Raw genomic sequence first — 23,046 nt, forward strand, 5'->3', positions numbered from 1 at the left:
TCATAATTTTTGTTAAATCACCTGTTTAAATTACAGGTGTATTACAATACAAGTATTATGCATTGTTGCTTAGAAATTCATCTACACTGTAACACACATCTAAAGGCAATAATCTCAGTTTTTCTTTAAACTTGGGCATGTTCCCAACTAAATGTTTAATTTGTGATGGGAGGGAATTGAAAATCTTGGTCCTACTGTACAGAACCCCCTTCTGCACCATACTTTTTTCTTAGATCATATACCGAGCGAGGTGGCGCAGTGGTTAGCACACTGGACTCGCATTCGGGAGGACGACGGTTCAATCCCGTCTCCGGCCATCCTGATTTAGGTTTTCCGTGATTTCCCTAAATCGCTTCAGGCAAATGCCGGGATGGTTCCTTTGAAAGGGCACGGCCGATTTCCTTCCCCATCCTTCCCTCACCCGAGCTTGCGCTCCGTCTCTAATGACCTCGTTGTCGACGGGACGTTAAACACTAATATCCTCCTCCTCCTCTTAGATCATAAGGAATATCAAGTTTCCTCTGGGTGTCACAAGGGCATGCTGAAAAGTAATACCTTCAAATTTTTATGTGAGAACTCTTAAAGCTTTTTAAATGAAACAAACATTACTAACATTGTGCATCTTTATTCTTCATGTCTAGATATTTGCAGCTCTATGCCACTAGAGAGCTCTGAAGTGTAGCATGTAACATGGTGGTGTATAATGTAACTATTTCAGTACATGAAAAACAGTGTGCGGTAATTTTAAAAGATCTCATCCACAGATGGAGCATCCTCTCCTTTAGCATGACAATGCCAGCCCACACACAAGTCCTGTGACATCTGCAACAATCTGGTGCCTTGGGTTCAATGTCGCCAATCACCCTCCATAGAGTCCCAACTTGGCCTTATCTGATTTTCATCTGTTTCCCAAATGTAAAGAACACCTTTAAGGACTTCACCTTCATAGTGATGAAGTCATGCAAACAGAGGAGAGGCTGTAGCTCCATCAACAAAGTCAATCATTGTACAGTGATGGTATCAACAAACTGATGTCTCCTTAGGAGAAACATCTTTGTAAGCAGGGTGACAATGTTGAGAAATAAATATTTAGATGTGAAGAATAAACATGTAGAATGTTAATCTACAGCAATAATGTTTGTTTTATTTAAAAAGCTTTAAGAGTTGTCACATAAAAAATTTGGACACATTAATTTTCTGCATGCTCTCATATAGTTATGATACCAAGCACTGGTTTTGAGTAACTTGTTATGTTTAGTAACAAAGCACACCAGGGAAAAAGTATATTGATCAATGGTTGTAAGGATCTTTTTCTACATGAGTGTCTAGGATGGACTTCACACTAAATTTTTACAAACTACTTCTGTGCATAGATCACTTTTTTTGCTAGCGGTTGAGTTCCCCAAAATATTATACCATAAGCCATAAGTGGATGAAAATAGCCAAAGTATGCTGTTTTTATTGCGTTCATCTCCCTGCTGTTAGATATGTTTCTTAGGAAAACATTGTCATGATTGATATTTTGCACAGGTGCCACTTCAGTTTGCTATCTATATGCAGACACACAAACTTGGAGGATCCAACCTTTAAAATCTCTTGCTCACTCATTTTTAGATTTATTTCATGTGATACATCTACATCTATATTTTGTAAACCACTTTGAAGACTGTGGCATGGAGTACTCCCTTTTTTGTAATTCAGTAGGGATTCTTGCTGTTTCATTGATGTGCAGAGAATGGCTTGCATGGGATAGTTGTCATCTATCCTCAGGTGTGTGCAGATCAAGATTTTCAACATTTCTGTGTTACTCTCTCATGAATCAAACAAATGTGTGACAATTCATGCTGGCTTTCTTTGTAAACATTCAGGATCTCTTTTTAGTGCTATTTGGTATGGAACCCACACACTTCAGGAACATTAAGGAATAGTTTTCATGAGTGTTTTGTAAGCAATCTCCTTTGTTTAATACTTGCATTTTCCCAGTGTCCACCAGTACGACATCATCTCCACTTGCTTTACCTGTAACATAGTCTATGTGACCATTTCATTTTATACTTGCAGAAATTGTTACACCAAGATATTTGTGTGAGTTGATTGATTCCATTTGTGACTCAATTATTTTGTAGTCATAGGACATTACATTTTAGTTTTTGTGAAAAGCACAATTTTAGATTTCTGAAGATTTAAAAGTAGTTGCTACCACTTTGAAATCTTAGTGCAGCTTTTCTCACATGCTGTCATTGTTGTGGTCTTCAGTCCAGAGACCGGTTTGATGCCACTCTCCATGCTACTATTGCCTGTGCAAACCTCTTCATCTCTGAATAACTAGTGCAACTTACATCCTTTTGAATCTGCTTACTGTATTCGTCTCCTTGTCACCCTCTATGATTTTTACCCTATGATTTTTTTACTATAAAACCTCCCATCTCATGTTCATCTATGTCCACTTCCAGTTCTATAATATTACCTTCAATTGATCTCCCTTGTAGAGGCACTCTACATAATCCTTCAACTTTCATCTTTCCCTTCTTTGCTGAGGAATGGCTTTCCAGCCTAACTCTTGATATTCATGCAGCTGCTTTTCTTCTCACCAAAGGCCTCTTTAATTGTCCTGGAGGAGGTATCTATCTTTGGCCTTATGAAGTATGCTTCTGACTCCTTACATTATTCCTCCATCCATTCCTGCTTAGCCATTTTGCACTTACTGTCAATCTCTTTTTTTAGACATATGTATTTCCTTTCACCTGTTTCATTTGCTGAATTTTTATATTTTAACCCTTCATCAGTTAAATTCAAAGATTTCTACAAGACCTTGTATTTTTACATATTTGACTGCTGCTGTCTACACTATCTCATTTCTCAAAGCTGCCCATTCATCTTCTTTATTCAGTTCCCCTGTTCTAGTAAATTGTTGCCTGATGCTCCCTCTGAAACTCTCAACAACTTCTTGCTCCTTCATCTTAACCTTCCTACCTTTTTCAATACCTTCAGTTTTAATCTACAGTTCATAACCAATAAATTGTGGCCAGAGTCCACATCTGCCCATGGACGTGTCTTACAATTTAATATCTGGTTCCAAAATCTCTGTCTTACTATTACACAACCAATCTGAACCCTTCTGGTGCCTCTGGGTATCTTCCATGTATACAACCCTCTTTCATGTTTCTTAAACCAAGTGTTAGCAATGAATAAATTATGCTCTGTGCAAAATTCTACCAGGTGGCTCCTCCTTCCATTCCTTTCCCAAAGTCTATATTCACCTATTACATTTCCTTCTCTTCCTTTTCCTACTGTCAGATTACAATCCCCCATCACAGTACTATTAAGTACTTCACAAGGTTTGACTACACCATGAGAAATAAAGCTTGAGGGTAGATTAAAAAATGAAGGAGAATATTCAAAATCCTTAGATATTTATATTGATAAGAATCTGAACTAGAAGCCATATGTTATAGATCTTTTTAAACATCTTCAACAACTTTTGCATAATGAATAATATATTTTGGAGATGACAGTGTTAAAAATTCAACTTACTTTCCCTATTTACTAATGACTTATGTCATCATATTCTTTGATAACTCATCACTGAGGAGAAAGGTATCTTTTGCATAGAAGTGTGTAATAAGGAAAATATGAAGTGTCCCACTGTAGAACCTCTTTCAGACAACTCTTTAAACAGTTTGTGATGTTTTTCCCAACCCCCAGAGCATGGGCAGTGAGCATGCTTGCTAACATCAATAAGGAGTGGCTGTATATTGTCACTCTTTAACACAAAACACAGCATAATAATTATCATACCGAAGCTTTATATTAACAGAGAGACAATAGTGAATAATTTAATAAAAAATTTACTGAGGTTGGATCTGTTGGTTGAAATCCTGAAGGATGATAACATTGCTCTAAATATATTGATTTTAACTTTGATATAAATACCTTTAGCAATATAAATCAATTTGATATAAATCCCATTTTAGAGAAATAAAATGTATGTGATGGGTGGACACATGCAAATAACGCACTGAATTAGTGTTCAGTGTCTATCACCAGTGCAAATTTTGGTATTACTTTGTGCAGACATTGCATTCACACCTAGCAGCATGCTCTAAATAATATTGTACAAGACCCAGTACACAAAAATAGCATTTGTGACATACACACCACCCATAACTTTTCCATCTCCAGACAAAAGCAAAATCAAATATCTCACCAAAACTGCAAATGCAAAGAAGATGGGTGAAAGACTGTAGGCTCTGCCCTGCATACTTATTCAAATGATTGATCATATGAGCACCCCTTGATGCAGTGAAGATACTTTCATCCTGACCGCCATTCATAATTTTCATAATAATCGTATAAATACTTATGATAAAACAATAAAAATCTTTTCAGTCATTATGTGATCTCTTAATAAACCAACTCACACATTATTTCAACAATTTTAAACAAATGTGAAACGCATAGATCACCGCATCCAGCACTCGAGTCAAAACACTAACTGACCTACTTTATAAATCACATCTACAATTAACCATTGAGTGAGTGCACTTATGTATGAAATGTGCCAGACATACATAACATTGTCTCCTATTGTTCCATTGTTGTTTTACAATTGCAAGTCTGTACCTATTCCTTCATTATTGCTTCAGCTAACACAGTGATAAGTTGTGTTGTCACATGTCCAAATGAACAGCAGTAATAGAAAATAAACATTGAAGTAGGTGAAAAAAAATTTATGATCCATGCAAGAAAATAACCCAGATCCCAAGCTAGCAGCACAATTCTGCAAGGAGACAGTCTTCTTTGAGATAATCAGTAATTCATTGAGCAGTTGGCTGGTAGCTGATGTAACTGTGCTGTTCAATGTTTAGAGTCAGGCATTACTGAGGAGTAACACTTGTATGCAGAACAGAGTGAATAACGAAAGCTCATTTTATTATTTAATTAATTTAAGATTAAACTGTGACTTTGCTCATACATCTTTACCTTACTAACATAAAGACAGTTATTCTTTACAAGTGTACAAGGTAAGTGATACATATGCTCATGTTAGAAGACACAGCTTGCCTGCTTGAGGATTAAATACACATCGAAAGTTATTGGAATACTAAAGATGGAAATTCATGCTGGTAAGATCATTTGTGTCTCTGTAGAGGATTTCATAGTAATGGCACTATATACATTAATAAACTTAATTGTTTATAACATCTTTCAATTTGTTTAATAAGATAAATAATCTATTCATTATATTGCAGGCATTATCCTCTTACATCTGGTGATCACAAGTGTGACTTTCATTATGGATTCAATTGTTACAGTTTATTATAAACAATAATGGAATAATGTTAACAATTTTTTAACTATTAAAGCTACAGACATGGATTTATATTCAATGATATTGTCCCATTGCCATGGCTCCAAAACTGCTGTCAGTTTTTCTCTAGCTTACTTGCAATGAATTTAATGCATTTTCATTAAAATTATATTAGTGACAACATTTCAAATGGCAGGTCCCTCCATCTTAGCTTGTCCCTAGACCATGTTGCTGCAACACACCCCTTTTTCTGCCTGGGAAAACCCCAATGACCATTGGGCCTTGTGGCTTGCTAGACTCCTTTACTTCTACTCAGCTCGCCTGTCACAGTCCATCTGGTAGCTGGCTGCCCCAACAAACACTCACACTAGCCCACAACCAATCTGTCAGATTCAGACCAATCTGTGACAGTCAAACCAGCTGCTTGTAACGTTATGAGTTGGGCATGTGGACAATAGCCCCAAGGTATATCTACTGCCTTATGAACCCTGTTGTCAGTGATCAATCACAACAGTAGCATTGATAATTACAATACTAGAAGGAGATATGATTTATAATATCCATCACTATGCCTCAGATAAATATTAAGAAATACTATATATAGTCAGCATGCCACCATACATTCTGCTGAAATGACGAAATGAGTCATTCCCCATCTTAGTGAGAGGTCACAAGTATGATCCATGGAACATACAGATAATAACTGCCTGCCAGGTCATTAAAGCTTCAAATGTGTTCTTAAAGTTTATTCATTCCCTTCTGTTTTTTCAGGATGTGTGATATTATTCACCAGAGAACATACAAGGTTTGGCTGAGGCTAGAACCAATATTCCGCTTGGTAGGAATGGCTAAGGAACAGTTGCAGCATCTGAATACAATACATGGTCTCTCATCAAAAGTAAGTACGGTGTGGTTCTAATGTGTAAAATGTCCACTACCAAAAAATGTTTTATATTTTTATTTCCAAAGTGCTACTGAATGATATTATAAATTGTAGCATGTATACAGGGTGTTTCAAAAAGGACTTTACAATTTTAAAAATTCATATAAATTTAGTGAAAGAAGATATAGAGCTGGGGTTAGAGGGAAACACATCAAGTTGTTTTACCTTAAACTAAAGATGTTGTATGTAGCTTCCATTGGTTATCCTGCACAAATCCCATTGGAAGTATGTTTCTTCCGAAACTCACTGTAACATTTCAGGTGCAATTTGCTCAGTGGCAGTGTAAATTCTTGCTCTAAGTACAGGTAGAGAAGCTGGCTCAGGAGGTACAAACACGATATCCTTGATGAATCTCCATAAAAAAAAAATCAAGTATGTGTCAGGTCTGGAGAACGTGGGGGCAATGCAATTGGCGCATCATGGCCAATCCATTGACCTGGAAAACAGTCACAGAGAAAATCCCAGATGTCAGCCAGGTGGTGGGATGGTGCACCATCTTGCATGAAGAAAACATTTTTGTTCTTGGCCATTATCATTGATCTGTGGTATCAAAAATTGTAACATATCCAGGTACACTATCCCATAGATAGTGGGAAAAAAAAGGAGCCTTACAATTTGTTCTTGCTCAATGCACAAAAAATGTTCAGTTTAGGGCTATCACAAACATGTTTCAATGTTTGATGTGGATTTTCACTGCCCCAAATCCTACAGTTACATGTGTTAACCTTGCCACTTAAATGAAAAGTTGACTCATCAGAAAAGATGATTTTGTCCAAGAAATGTTCATCCTTATGTAATCGATTTAACATATCCATACAGAAGTTCTTGCAAGCAATTTTATCAGTGTCTTTTATTACTTGTATGATCATCAGTCTGTACAGTTTCAAATGCAAATGGTTTCTCAACACATGGCAAACAGTCGCACATGGGATTTGCAGTTCACAAGATGCATGCTTGGTCGATTTTGTAGGGCTGTTGAGAAAACATTGCCTCACTCACTTAACAACATCGTCAGATGTGCTTGGACAACCGGATGATTTACCATGTCGTACGGAGTACCCTGTTTCTGCAAAACATTTATGCCACTCATAAATTGTAGGCCTACTAGGAGGATCTTTAGTGTACTTGTTATGGAAATTATGCTGAACTGTTGTCGCCAACTTTGATTCTTCAAACCAAAACACACAGCTAAGACGCTCAGGTAAAGTGAAGGCAGCCATCTTTAAAGCAACAGCCACTAACACTCCTTACAGTATGATTTGGCATTAGTGAACTAATTCGGCATTAGTGAACTATGCAAGACAAAACTTGATGTATTTCCCTACAAGTTGACACTACAGTCACCTCTGTAGGTGCTATGAATTAATTTATATGAATTTTCAAAGTTGTAAACTCCTTTCTGAAACACCCTGTATTTACTGGAGTCTTCATTCATAAAATACATTGAAATCTTAGGAGTTACAGTATGAAAAGTAACAAATAATGAAGCCACCCGCAATATGTATTACACTTTTCCTTGTATATCAACAATGTAAGGAAAAGTCGGACTGCTACTTACTGTAAAGATACTCATTAAGTTGCAGACAGGCACAACTAAAAGACGTTTCCACATTAGGTTTTGGCCAAAGCCTTTGTCAGAAAAAGAAACACACACACATTCATTCACACAGGCAGCACACCTCACACACATATGACTGCCACCTCTGGCAGGTCAGACCAGCATTCAGTATCAGTTTGAAGTAGGTCAAACATTTAATTGATGTTGGCTAATAGCAAATGTAGCCAGAGCCATTTGTCATGAAATATGAAAACTATAACATTATTCACTGCAAAGCTAATATGAATCCCAATCTACATCCAAAGTACAATTTTCACATAAGCTAGGAACCACTAGACAAATACGTCCAAATATTACATCCCTGATTTTAGAAGTTATCAATACTTGGCTTTTCACCACTTTACTGTGTTTTCCCACAGCTTCCTCTGTTTTTAATCCTACCACTCGCATTTCTACAAAGTCCTTTCCATTTTTTGATATGTCTCTGAGGTTTTTTTTATTCTGAAAATAGGCTACTTTCCATTTTTTGATATGTCTCTGATGTTTATTTTTATTCTGAAAATAGGGTACTAATTAAACATTTTCCTTCCCATTCCTCAATCTTAACATTACTATGTGGACAGCCTGACTCATTACATTACTCATTCCCTTTAGAATTCTCATACAACAAATTATTCTCAATTTCTTTGAATCCCATTTCATGTAAATTTCTTTTTCCACAAGTTTTTCCTTTTTGGTTTTGAACATGTTTCGGATACACCAAGTTCCTCATTGATGAAATTTTCTTCAAATGCAGCTTGATTTACAACACAATTTATAAGGGTACACATTCTTCCCTTAACAATTTTTTTTTATTTTCTCCCACCAGATTGGGTATAAAGTTTCACAAATTTTAACAAGATTTTTCCTGCAGCCCTTCCATTTTTCTCAGTCTCATAATTATTCCAAAGTTTTGCTTGTTCACTACCTGCTTTGCAACACCACAATGAATGCAGAGAGATACTGCAATGTCCTGAAGGCTGTGCTAGCTGCAATTGAAAAAAAAAAGTCCTGGAGTTTTGTCTCTTTCTTCATGACAACGCTCAGCCACACACAGCTTGAATGATCCAGGTGGAACTTAGTAGATTCAACTGGGAAGTGTCCCCACATCCTCCATATTCACCAGATATTGCCCCAAACGATTTTCACATGCTTCTCCAACTCAAAGTTCACTGTGGAGGTAAGCACTTTAACAGTGATGATGTAGTGACATTTACAGTGAACAGTTGGTTACAAGCACAGGTCACAGCCTCATACAACATTCGATTGGAAAAACTTGTGTCATAACACTGAAATTGCTTGGAACAACATTGCAACTACGTAGAAAAGTAACAGAAGCATTGTACAATGTCGATGAAATTATTTCAACACGATAAATTGTGTTCAGTGCTTTTTTATAACACATAGGGAAACTTACTGGATGCACCTCACACAATCTGTTCACAACCTCCCCCCCCCCCGCCCCCCCCCCCCACCTACGAACAATATCTGATCATAAATCATCAGCTTTATGCCCTACTACTGTATTGATAATTACTAACTCACTCTCCACTTCAGTCACTATGTAATTAAACAATTTTCCCAAGTCAGACTCAATACAACAATCATTTTCTGTTTCATCTTTTTGTATTTCAGTTCCTGCCCAGTACTGAACAGTTGTAACAACTTCAGTGTCAAGATCCAAATTTTCAACAGCTTTTTGTTGCTGATCATTATTATTCTCTAATTTGTCATCTTTCCTCATAGTTTTCCAACCTAGCTGCTTCTGAGACTTCACTTCCAAACATCTCTAACATTTACGAGGGCCGTTCAGAAAGTAACCTCCAGTTGATTTAAAAAAATACACCAAGTTAAATAAAAATATTTTAATATATACATCTTACAACTACATCTTTGCACTATTTTTCTACATAGTCTCCATAGCGATTGAGGCACTTATCGTATCTCTTCACAAGCTTTGAAATTCCTTCTGCATAAAAATCACCCGCTTGTGCCTGGAGCCAGCCTGTGACCGCATCTTTGAGCTCTTCGTCGTCATCAAACCGCTGTGACCCGAGCCATTTCTTCAAATGCATGAAGAGGTGATAATCACTTGGCGCCAGGTCTGGGCTGTAAGGTGGATGGTTGATAACGTCCCACTTGAAGGACTCAAGAAGGGCCGTTGTTCTGCGAGCAGAGTGAGGACGGGCGTTATCGTGCAAAAAAACGATGCCGGAAGTTAGCATACCACGGCGTTTGTTCTGTATAGCCCGTCGTAACTTTTTTATTGTTTCACAGTACACGTCTTGATTAATGGTCGTACCATGTTCCATGAATTCAACCAACAACACCCCTTTGGCATCCCAAAACACCGTTGCCATCAGTTTTCTGGCAGAAAAATCTTGCGAGGCTTTTCTTGGTTTGGTAGGCGAATTTGAATGTGCCCACATCTTTGATTGTTCTTTTGTCTCAGGGTTCACGTACTTAATCCAGGTTTCATCACCAGTCACGATTCTGTTTAACAATGGTTCTCCTTCGTCCTCATAACGTGACAGAAAGTCTAATGCAGAGGCCATTCTTTGAGTTTTGTGGTGGTCGGTAAGAATTTTGGGCACCCATTGTGCACAGAACTTACGGTAACACAATCTTGCTGTCACTATCTCGTACAAGAGAGTCTTAGAAATCTGTGGAAAACCAGTAGACAACTCCGACATTGAGAAACGTCGATTTTCACGAACTTTTGCATCAACTGTCTGAACGAGTTCGTCAGTCACCAATGATGGTCTACCACTCCTCTCTTCATCATGAACGTTTTCTCGTCCACTTTTAAATAAACGTACCCATTCACAGACAACTCCTTCACTCATAACTCTTGGTCCATACACGGCACAAAGCTCACGATGAATAGCTGCTGCAGAATATCCTTTGGCTGTAAAAAACCTTATGACAGCACGCACTTCACATTTGGCGGGGTTTTCTATTGCAGCACACATTTCAAACTGCCACAAAAACTAAACTAGCGCAGGTACGACGTTCACTCGACCACGGCTTGATGCCGACTGACCTGTTGAGTGCGTGAACGCACAGATGGCGTCGCTACTCCCCCCACAACCCGCACTGTGACCAATCGGAGGTTACTTTCTGAACCGCCCTCGTATTTTGAATTCAGTGGCCCAATTTTTGTTTGTTTCTCTTGTGCCATAATTACAGACCATCACAGGAGCAAGTCACAGTTTCATGATTGATTTTCAGACTCATACTTTTTGTTAAATACTATCCTATACTGTTAAATTACTCACCAAGCTGCCCCTGCCCAAAATATTGAACATAAGAATAATGGGTGAGACTTTTTCATGACATGCATGATGCACAAGACTAGAAAGTTTGTTATAGAAAATGATTGTGGTGTCAATATCTGTGAAACTAATTAGTGTAATGTGGTCACTAAATTTTGAGGGTTACTGAATTAAATGCAGCATCATGGCAGCCATGTGTGAGGCAACCAGACAAGCACAGATGCACTGATATGTAATTTCTCAAGCAAGCCTGTTTGCACAGCAGATGGCGGATGTGCCAAGCAGCATAATCATGGTGACTTTGCAGGAAAGTTGTGCAACTGTGAGCCAGGCTGTGGAGTATTTCCACACCACAGAAGCAAGGGTGCTGATTTGAATGTGCCTGGAAGCAACATACTGGCATAACAAGCGAGATGTTAACCACTATAAATACCATCTGATTCTTGTACAATTATGCACAGTCTGGCAGCACCCTCCATGACATCGGGGCCTTGCACGTCTCCATCACAGTATGGGCCAGTCAGCAGTTGACGCTAGTCTGGCATGATTCTAACTCTGCACCTGTGGACTTAAAATGCCACAACAGATGAGCCATCCCCTAGGCTCCATGGCAGCACCAAACTTCTGCCTTGGAGGGCAGTAGTTCACATTCAGTGTGGTACTGTCACCATCCTTCTGCACCAGGGTGAGCTTCTAACCCAGTAGCAGTGGATACTTTGGACAGTTCAGCAGATGTATTTGTCTCTGACATTGTTCACACAGCCATTCTGCTGCTGCAACCTTTTTATGTCATCGCCACTGCCATTGGACCAGGTGTTCGCAGAGGGCATATCAAGAGGTTGTGCAGCACTCTGACATTGTAACTCAAGACTAAATCAAATATGTTGCTTCATACAGTGGAGTTTTCCTAGCCATTCCTGGCCAGCACCACTGCCTCCACAACCCACCACTCCACTGCCTCTACACCATAGCAGCCCCACTTAACCTGCATCAGACAGTGGGATGAGTGAGCAGTTGTGAATAGTTGTTTTCCTTGTTTTATGTGTAGACGGATGGAGTCTAAGTGAGTGATCTATAGGGATTTCAGAGTTACGTTAGTACAGCCAGGGAACTGGCTGATGTTCTGCTATTCCATGGCAATGGAAATGAGCATTGCTTATGACCAATGAGATGTGATTAGTGTAACTCAACAGGGCATTCTGCATGTTGTACAGTGTCAGACGCAGTACTGTAATTCGTGTTAACTGTCATCGCTATGGACATATGACTAGTCAGTGCACAGAGTCAAGACAGATGACGGTAAGACATTAGAGCACACTGTAAGTATGTGTTGTGTCATATGGCCCATTGTGAGTGTAATCTGTGTTCTTTAGTGTGCAGTGGAGATAAAGGTTACACAATGGCAGTCTCAAGCACAAGGTTCAATAATCAGGATCCAGTTCAGGCATTGGTTAATGAAATGATGGAGTTAAAAGCATGTACTGCAGATTTGGGTAATGAGCTTGCAGGTAGGGAAGAAGAACTGGAATTAGCCAGACAACCTACTCCTTTATTAGGTCCAGCTGCAGCCAGTCTCTGGAAAGTTGACTGATGACACAGTGTCATTTTTGGATGATCTCCAGTTAGCAGCCCCCAGGGGCTCAGCATTCATTTGCTGGGTACGGGCTTGGCGACCCCAGGGTCCTGAGCTGGGGACTGGTCAGCGCCGCCAGTCTCCTGTCACCATAATCCCCGGACATGCTTCGGCGACCACCGTATGGCGCGGCGGTGGAATGTTGTGTGCTGCGGGGAATGGTAATCCTGGCTTGACCGCCTGGATTGCGAGGAAGGCCAACCTCTATAAAAACTCCTCAATCTTCCGGTGTGCTCCGCGCCTATGAGATGCATGGCTGTTGAGGTGGAACAGTCGCAAGCGGGCAACCTCTGGGGCACCTGCCACACCCCAGTTGTATAAGGCTTACTCAGGCACGCGGGGCTCTGTCTGAGCGGACCTTTAGTTCCCTAGCTGCTCGTGGGACCGCAATGGACCCTTCGACCTCTACATTTCCCCCTACCAGTGGCTTGGGTGGGCCACTGGTAGGAAAACACACCCCATCGAAGAAGCGACTTCATGCTGCGAGTCCTCCAGCGCCTAGTGTTGATCGAGATTTATCAGACTGTCGTAATAGAGCACATACTGATAACCAGAATGTGTTTTTGATTATTAAATGGAAGGAGGGTAGCTTTGAGAGGGTTTCTCCCTTTTACATCCACAAGGGTCTTGAGGGAATTGCAGGAACACTTAAATCTGTGAAGCGACTGCGCAATGGGACTCTGTTAGTTGAGACGTCTAGTTCCCATCAAGTCACTTCTCTTCGGAAAGCAACCTGTCTCGGTGAGTATGCTATCGAGACCGAGCTCCACTCCACTCTGAACTACAGTAAGGGTGTTGTGACATGTAGGGACTTGGTGGATATCCCCACAGACAAGTTAAAATCTGAATGGGCTGATGAAGGTATTGTTGACGTGCAGCATATTATGAAACGAGTCGATGGGAACCTAGTCAAATCCGACTCGTTTATTCTCACGTTCAGTTGCCCACGACTCCCAGAGCATGTTAAAGTGGGGTTCTTATGTATGCCAGTAAGGCCATATTTCCCCAACCCAATGCGCTGTTTTAAATGTCAGCGCTTTGGGCATACTACGTTGGGGTGCAATGGGATAGCCACTTGTGGTAAATATGGTCAGCCTGCCCATGAAGGAGCCGATTGTTCATCGCCTGTGAAGTGCGTGAATTGCTCTGGGAGTCACCCTGTCTGGAGCCGGGTCTGCCCCATCTATCTCAACGAACGGAAGATCCAGGAGATCAAAACATCTAAGCGCATCCCCTCTGGTGAGGCCAGGAAGCTCTCTAAGGCCATGCAACCTCCTGTGTTTACGACATCTTTCGCTTCCGCTCTGAAAAAACCGGTACAAATGGCCACTGTTGCTACACACACGGAGGTTGCTAGTGTTAGCACTAATACCTGCGTTTGCCAGTGCACTTGTGCTGCTGCGGTTGTTTTGAAACCTGCGGTTCTCCCCGCAACGTCGGACAAGGCCATGGTTGCTGACATTGGGGTACTTCCTGCCTCTTCCCATATGGCGCCTTCTGCCCAGGCGGGTACAGCTCCACCTGCTGCCAAGACTCTGCCTTCTAAGCCCCCCAAGACAAAGATGCCAAAGGTGAAGGTTTTGCCACCTGAGGAGACTGGTCAGGTTCAGTCCGATGACGAGGCCATCGTACTGTCTGACATCTCCCGTGGGTCGTCATCGGAGCTGATGGACATTGATGTCGACCGGGGGTGATCTTCTCGCCCCAGGAATAAATCTCCGGCCAGTACGGGCTCCTCTCCAAAACACAGAGGCAGGGTGAAAGTTCAGCCACCCTGATCACTGGCTCCAATATTACAGTGGAACCTGAATGGGTTCAGGACGCATGTGGCCGAATTGCAACTCCTTGTACGAGATTGCCCTTTGTGCTTATGTCTCCAAGAGACACATTTTCGGGCCACTGATGCTCCTTCTTTACGGGGCTATACCGTATATCGGAAAGTTGATCTGACGGGGGAAAGGGCAAAGGGTGGTGTTGCGGTTTTTGTCCGTGACATGCACCCCTCATCTGAGTTCCCTCTCGTTACAGACTTGCAAGCAGTTGCAGTTGACCTTCTTGTGGGTCGGAGGCTCACAGTCTGTTCACTTTACTTACCACCTCAGGATGCGATAGACTCTGAGGCTCTCACAGACCTTATTAGCCAACTCCCCCGCCCATTTCTTCTTCTGGGGGACTTCAATGCTCATAATGTCTTATGGGGCTCTTCGACTACTTGCCCCAGGGGTCGCATTCTGGAAAACCTCATGATGTCTGAAGAACTGTGCATCCTCAACTCTGGTGCTCCCACTCATTTCTGTACTGCTTCTGGGTCGTCATCAGCTATTGACCTTTCCTTTTGCTCTCCAGCACTCGTGGATTCTGCTCTGTGGGAGGTTGCTGCAGACCTCCATTCTAGTGACCACTTCCCCCTTTGGATTCGCCTCCTGGCTGAGGCTATGGCATTACCAGTGCCGCCCCAGTGGCACCTCTGCAGAGCTGACTGTACACTTTTCAGCCAACTGGCTGTTTTGGAACACCGTGCCAGCGTCCACGAATGGGTAGACCATGTTACAGCCGTGATCTCCCATGCTGCTGAATTGTCAATCCCATGGTCATCCGGTCATCCCAAGAGGCGTCCTGTCCCTTGGTGGACCACTGAGTGCCACTCAGCCATCCGAGCCCGCCGTGCAGCTCTGCGCCGCTTCAAGTGCCGTCCCTCAGCTGACAATCTTGCGGCCTTTCGGGTGGCAAGGGCCAAAATCGCGGCGAGTGATTAAAGAGAGCAAACGATGGTCATGGCAATCGTTCTTGCTGCCGTTCCACTAATTCTACGAAAGTATGGGAAGCCATCAGGAGGATTTCCAGGAAACTCGGCCAGCTCCCTGTCACGGCATTGCTGCATCAGGGAAGTCTCCTCACGGCGCTGAGAGACATTGCCCAGACACTGGCCATGCATTTTGCGGAATCTACCGCTACTGTTAACTGTGATCCAGATTTCTGCCACTACCGCACTGCCACTGAGAGGGGTCACTTGGACTTCCGGTCTCCAAATTCTGAACCCTACAACTGCCCCTTCACAATGTGGGGACTGGATTCGGCGCTGTCTGTGGCTCATGATACTGCGCCTGGCCATGATCGAATCCGGTACAGCATGCTGCAGCACTTGTTACTGCCTTCCAAGGAAGTTCTCCTGAATTTTTTTAATATGATATGGTTATCTGGCACGTACCCTGACTCGTGGAGGGAGGCGATTTTGATCCCCCTCCTCAAACCGGGGAAGGACCGAACGCATCCCAGTAGTTATCGAAGTATTGCTTTGACAAGCTGTGTCGGGAAGACGTTAGAACGCATGGTCAACCGTCGCCTGGTTTGGCTGCTGGAAACCAGGCAGCTCCTCAGCCCCTCGCAGTGTGGCTTTTTGAGATGTCGTTCAACTATAGACAACTTGACCCTGCTTGAGGCGGCCATCCAGCAGGCCTTCCTACGTAACCAGCATTGTCTCGGTGTCTTCTTTGACATTCATAAAGCGTATGACACTACTTGGCACCGCCATATCCTCAATCAACTCCATGAGTGGGGTTTTCGTGGCCGTCTCCCCATCTTCATTCGGTCCTTTCTTTCCAACCGCCTCTTTCAATATAGGGTTGGTAATGTGCTATCTGATTTGTATGTGCAGGAGAATGGTGTTCCTCAGGGAAGCGTTTTAAGTGTCACCCTCTTTGCCGTCGCCATTAACAGTATCACGTCCACTGTCCGGAGTCCTGCCCAATGCTCCTTGTTTGTGGACGATTTTGCTGTTTTCTTTTCTTCCTCCAGTCTTGTCACTGCTAGTCGGCAGTTGCAGCTTACGATACAGCGATTAGAGGCATGGACTGCGAAGACGGGTTTTACCTTTTCTGCAGACAAATGTGTGTGTGTTCATTTTAATCGTTCTCGACGTCTTTTTACCTCCCCTGAATTGCGTCTGAAGGACACCTTTCTTCCTTTTAGTGACACTGTGCGGTTCCTGGGCCTCACTTTTGATTCCAAGTTGTCGTGGTTGCCTCACCTTAAAGACCTCAAGGTGTGGGCCCTGAAGGCGCTGAATATTTTGAAGTGTCTGAGCCATCGGTCCTGGGGAGCAGATCGGGCGCGTCTGCTGCAGTTTTATAGGGCTTTCGTCCGATCGCGTCTTGACTATGGTTGCACTGTGTATGGGTCCACACGGCCTTCGTATCTGAAGATCCTTGACGCAGTACACCATGAGGGTATCAGGCTGGCCACTGGTGCCTTCCGTACCAGTCCCATCCCCAGCCTGTGTGCTGAGACAGGGGAACCGCCGCTCGCCATTCGGCAGAAACTCCTCATGGTGCAACAGGTGTGTCACTTCCTTGCCTGTCCTACCTCCCCTGCGTACCCTACCGTTGCCCGACCGCCTATGGAACGTCTCTTTTCCAGTTGTCCCAGGGCAACGAGACCATTTGGGATTCGTGCCAAGCATTTGCTTGAGTCCCTTGGTGTCGAGCGTGTGGCCCCCCAACGACAAGGTTTTACTCGCCTGCCTCCCTGGTTGCTCCAGAGGCCCAGTGTCCTTTTAGACTTGTCGGAGTACCGGAGGAGCTGCACTCCTGCATTTGTTTTTACCTCCTTATTTTATGATATTTTAAACCAGCATCCCGACCATGTACCAGTATTTACGGATGGCTCTAAACAGGGGGACTCTGTTGGTTGTGCTGTTGTTTTCCCTGATCGAGTAGTCAAGTTATGGCTTCCTGCGGCGTTTACCATCTTTGATGCCGAATTGTTTGCGATCTTGCGGGCATTGGAGCAGATGAGATGTGTTCCCAGTCTTAAGTTCCTCATCTGTTCTGACTCCCTGAGTGCCCTTCAGACCATGCAACACTTGTACCCAGCGGATACGGTCGTCCAGAACATCCATGATGCCCTACTCCACCTGCAGCGGCAGGGGAAGGAGGTTTCCTTCTGCTGGGTGCTGGGGCACGTGGGTATTAGGGGAAACGAACTGGTGGATGTGGCTGCCAAAGATGCGTGTTCCCTCCCTCACATTGTTGCATGTGCCGTCCCCCTTCATGCTGTTACCTCCCTCCTGCGTTTTCGCGTTCTGCGTCAGTGGGAAGAGGAGTGGCTGGCAGTCAGTGAAAATAAGCTGCGTCTGGTCAAGGCCACCACGCGGCCATGGCGTACGTCCTACCAGTCATGCAGGCAGGATGAGGTTCTCCTCACTCGCCTCCACATCGGGCACAGTCCCTTAACGCATGGTTTTTTACTCCGGCGGGAGGACCCCCCAATCTGCAGTGCTTGTGGCGTCCAGATTACTGTCCGCCACATTTTACTTGACTGTCTTTTATTCTCTGACCAGAGGGCGGTGGTTTCTTTGCCACCGGATATGCCCTCTATTTTACAAGATGACGCAACGACTGTAGTTAAGGTCTTACGGTTTTGTGTCCTGTCCAATTTGTTGCCTCGGATTTTAGGGAGAGGGTTTTAATGTGCTGCTGGGTGACTGGCTCACCCAGGTTTTAGGTAAGAGGTCAGCCAGTCATGATTACCTCCTTGTTTCCCTTCGGTTTCTGTTCTCTTTTCCTTGTTTCCCTTCCTTTTTAGTGTGTTCCTTCTCCTCTTGTTTTGCCTCTGTATGGGAGGCTTTGAAACTGCGTCAGGTCTGTGTCTTTTAGCCGTTCTCCTTGTTCCCTGTCCGTCTTAGTCCCTTCACTGCATGTGTTCCTGTTTTTATGCGTTTGGGCGCTGATGACCCCACTGTTTAGCGCCCATAAACCTCAAACACACACACTCCAGTTAGCAGTTAATATTCAGGGTGGTCACGGAATCAGTTAGTACTTGTGACAAAGTTTTGGCTAGTAGGGGAAGCCAAGACATATATCAGATGTACAGAGGGACTAAGAGGCACACAAATATTTGATGAATTGTAAAAAGGTCTCCTACAAAGGTACAAGAAGCAAAACAGCATAAGGTTTCCTCATGAGCACTTGGGTGATCATCAAAGAGACATAATGACTCAGTAGAAAATTTTGTGGAGAGAATATTGAAAGTGAATGTACATACATATGAATTAGGGGAAAGTGATGAGGCAAACTGGGTCATAACCCTGTGAAATGGAGCAGAGGGCATTGGGTGCATTTTTAAGGAAATTGCTACCTGATAAGTCTAGAAGGGTGAGAACGGATACCCTGGAGGATTTATACTCTGTTGTCAGATTAGCCATGGCGTTGGAAGAGATTGGTCTAGTAACTGGACTGTGGGACAAGTGAGGAGTATTCTTCACTAATATGTGGTGTTGTAGATGTGGGAGAATGACACACATACAGAGGCAATATTGTCAATTTTAGTGCACTAGAAGTGGTGAAGTTGGACACTAACAGTGAAGCTGTAGATACTGTAAGGGTAAATAAGGGTGAATAAGCTGGTGTTAAACACAAAAGGGAACTGCAGGTCCACCGCCCAGAGTTCCCGATAAATTTCAGTGGAACTAATATGGATGCAGAGGTGGAGTGTAGTATAGTGGGAACAGTGAAGGATAAAAAGCACAACTTTTTACTGGACACAGGGGCAACTTTGATTCAGTGAACCACTCTTTATTACTAAACAAACTTAAGAGCTACAGGATCAAGGTTACTGCATTACAGTGGCTCAGTTCTTATCTGATAGAAAGGAAACAAGGAGTTATTTTAACATTAAATTCAGGTAACTACTACTCTGAATGGAGAAAAAGTTCCCAAGGGGTCCTACAGGGTTCAATACTGGATCCATACCTGTTCTTGTTGTATGCCAATGATTTACCATTAAATATCAGTGCTCATTCAGGCTTGTTTGCAGATGACACATCAGTCCTGATAGAAGATGACACTCTTGAAAAAATTCCAGATAGTGTACAAAATGTTCTAGGACATCCTGAATCCCTGGTTCCATAAAAATGGACTAAAACTGAGTGGGACAAAGACCCTGATAATGCAGTTTGTCTCTAAATCATCAGCAATGGGTCCCTTAAAAATAGCTCATAATAATGAGTTGATGACAGAAGAAATTCTTCGGCCTAAACCTTCACAAAAGTCTTAACTGGAAGTCTTCTTGGCAAATATCTGAAATACCCTAACTTTTGCAATGTTTATTTTATCTGCTTCCGCTCATGTGGACACAAGAAAGAACAACTGTCATAGTTATTTCAAACCAGTTATGCAGTGTTGAACAATTTTCTGGGGAAATTCTACAAATAGTGCAAGGCTATTAATTCTTCAGAAGAAAATTATTAGAAATGTGTGCATACCATAAAAATGAGTCATGTCACCCAACATTAAAGACATTAAAAATACTAACCATTTCTCCATTGTACATTTTAGAAATTTTGACTTTTGTATATAACAACCACTTTTACCACAGCAATGTTATTCATCACAAGGAGAACCTCAGACTTCCCTCACATAATGTAAAGCTTTATGCTCAGACACCACTATACACGGGGCTAGAGGTCACAAACTACAAGGTAGGAACATATTCAACATGGGCCTTGGCTCTTTGAAAAGATTACTCCATAATATTTTTGTAGAAAAACGTTACTATACCATTGAAGAATTCATGGAAGACCGTTTTAGAGTTTGAACAATAGAAAGACGTAGACTGCTAATCTGTAAACCTTTAATATATACCAAATATTGTAGTGTTATATGTATTTATGGGAACGGGTTCAGTAATCAGGATATACAAAACTTAATTCCCATATATGTCGTAGCTTGTATATATTTACACTTGACACTGTGTCCATACAGAAAGAGTTCATGGTCAATACGAACTGTCTATGCCACACAGCCCCCCCCCCCCCCACTTCCCCACAGTACGGACTACTACAGATGTCCAAGGGTGAGGGCATGCAGGCCTCGACATCGGTGGAAATCGTGCATGTAGGCAGGCGCACCACAGGCACTTCCATCTCAAACAAGGTGGGTTGTGCAGGCGAAGTGGCAAGAGGCAGATCCACTTCATAGTCAGTCAGCCACCATGGCTGGATGAGACGGCGACCAGCCCTGGAGTAAGAGGGTGGGGTGGTCGATGGTGTAGTGGAAGTGTGTGTGGCCCTTAAGTGGATCGAGCCATCTGTAGAAATGAAAGCACGTAGAGATGCTTGGTCACACTCACGAGGGAGTGTGACATAGTGTGCAATGTTGATGTGTAAGGGACCGTCCAATGGCAGGACCTCAGTATCTGTCAAAAGAATGAGCACTCGGTCATCGAACATCACTATAGAAACGTCGTTCACTCAGTGCGGCGGCACGCTAGGACTAACTGATAGAAGGTTTGTGTGTGTGTCTCCAACGCTGGAGGTGAGGGCGCGAAACCTGTGCAGGGTGAAACAGGAGGCGAGGTCGGGAAACCAGCGAACAGTGGCAAACAGTCTTTGGTGAAGAGGTGTGTGGTGAGGTTGATGGGAGCACTTCTTCATTCTCAATCAAGGATGGATCGTATGCAGAGTCCTACTGCGGTGGTGTGAGACCATCAGGGTCGACAAAAGCCAGTTTCAGGCGTAGCTCGTATTTCTTTACAGTTGACACTGTGTCCGTACACAAAGAAGTATAACAGAGAATGGACTAAAGTAAAGTTAAGATGGAGGCTCAACAGAGCACTTAGAGTTCACAGATATTAAGTTTCATGGACAATACAAACTATCGATGCCACATATACTTCTTAGATTCACTTACATGATTGTTAATCTACAATTCATAACTTTTTGAAAACAATGTAAAAACTTCCTTTGTAAATCATTTAAATCATTTAATTCATTGCATACTTGATGTGTCCCCTGTACAGCATATCTAATGATCTGCACACCATATGTAGTAAGGCTAATAAATCACATTTCACATGTACCAGTGACAAGTATGGACCTCATGGGTCAGAGGTGATCAACCGCTCCACGCTAAAATTTGCATGAAGTTTGAAATAGTGATGTGGAGTCTTTGTGGTCAGCACTGGTAGATTTTCAGCCAAAATTGACCTCAGGATAGTTGAATTTAGAGGAATAATGTTCCATCTGGGGAAGACAGTCACAAGTGAAATACATATGCAAACAACAACAGTCTTAATGGGCGAAGCACTTGAACTGTTGTCAATGACACTAAATATTAATTTGCATGCTAATGAGCTGCAAGGTACTAAGAAGTTGGTCTGGTCAGAATGGCCTGTTAATGCATTGTCCTGGGTACAACGACTGGCAGAAAATGATGTACTAGACACATCATGTTGCATTGTAAGGAAAAGTATAGTATGTGCATGGAAGGAACTGGACAGGAAAGTAGAGGCCGGGATTTTCGATAATTTTGGCACTGATATACTATGGCTCACCAAAGGAAAGTTGGTAGCTAATTTGGAAGTTCTGGATGATGTGAGTAGGTACTCAGTCCATGTGCACCAGGGTAGTGTGCAAACTGCCAATAAAAATGCATTGCATATGTAGTTAGAGCATCTTATTGATATGAATGGATTGGAAATGGAGAAATTATTCTTTGAATTTGAGGATTTGTCTTATTCTCAAGGGCCTTTACCAGAAAGACCTATAACACAGCATTGTATCTCCATAGGAAATGAGTCACCATTATATTGTAGATCTTATGTTATACTGCAGTATTTGCAACCAATATTAGAAGAGTTCATTGATCAACAGCTAGTATATGGGATAATAGAGGAAAGCACTAATTCATGACCGCAGCCATGGTAGTCATACCAGAAAAGTCACCAAATGGCACCAAAAGATGTAGATTCTATTGTGACTACAGACATTTTAACAGCAAAACAAGCCAGCCGGGATGGCCGAGCGGTTCTAGGCGCTACAGTCTGGGACCGCGCGACTGCTTCGGTCGCAGGTTCGAATCCTGCCTCGGGCATGGATGTGTGTGATGTCCTTAGGTTAGTTAGGTTTAAGTAGTTCTAAGTTCTAGGAGACTGATGACCTCAGAAGTTAAGTCCCATAGTGCTCAGAGCCATTTGAAACATTTGAACAGCAAAACCATAACATACGTGTTATCCAGTCGCAGACAACATCAAAACTTTTTGCAATTTGGACCATTGTATGTACTTCTTTATCTTAGATCTGAGGAGTCAGTACCATCAGATAGAAGTATACTCAAAGTACCACCTGTAAATAATGTTCTTGGACACCTGGGGCCATGTTTGGTATCATAGGATGCCATTTGGGTTGAAAAAGGCTCCAGCAGTGTTTCAGAAATTGCTGGATGGATTGAAACAATATAAATCATGGGTACATATCTAGTATGGGATGGCAGCAAGTTCTGAACGTCAAGC

General features: G+C 42.6%; 1 protein-coding gene across 1 annotated transcript in view; it reads left to right on the top strand.

The window, feature by feature from the left end:
* The window catches only part of LOC126251861 (cytochrome P450 4g15-like), a 162,715-nt gene that overhangs the window by 92,932 nt on the left and 46,737 nt on the right, over positions 1-23,046 (top strand). The window contains exon 7 of the mRNA XM_049952546.1: positions 6,083-6,209. Within this exon, the coding sequence (XP_049808503.1) occupies positions 6,083-6,209 (127 nt within the window). The remainder of the gene's footprint in view (positions 1-6,082; positions 6,210-23,046) is intronic.

This window comes from Schistocerca nitens, chromosome 4 (assembly GCF_023898315.1).
Source record: "Schistocerca nitens isolate TAMUIC-IGC-003100 chromosome 4, iqSchNite1.1, whole genome shotgun sequence".
Taxonomy (NCBI): domain Eukaryota; kingdom Metazoa; phylum Arthropoda; class Insecta; order Orthoptera; family Acrididae; genus Schistocerca; species Schistocerca nitens.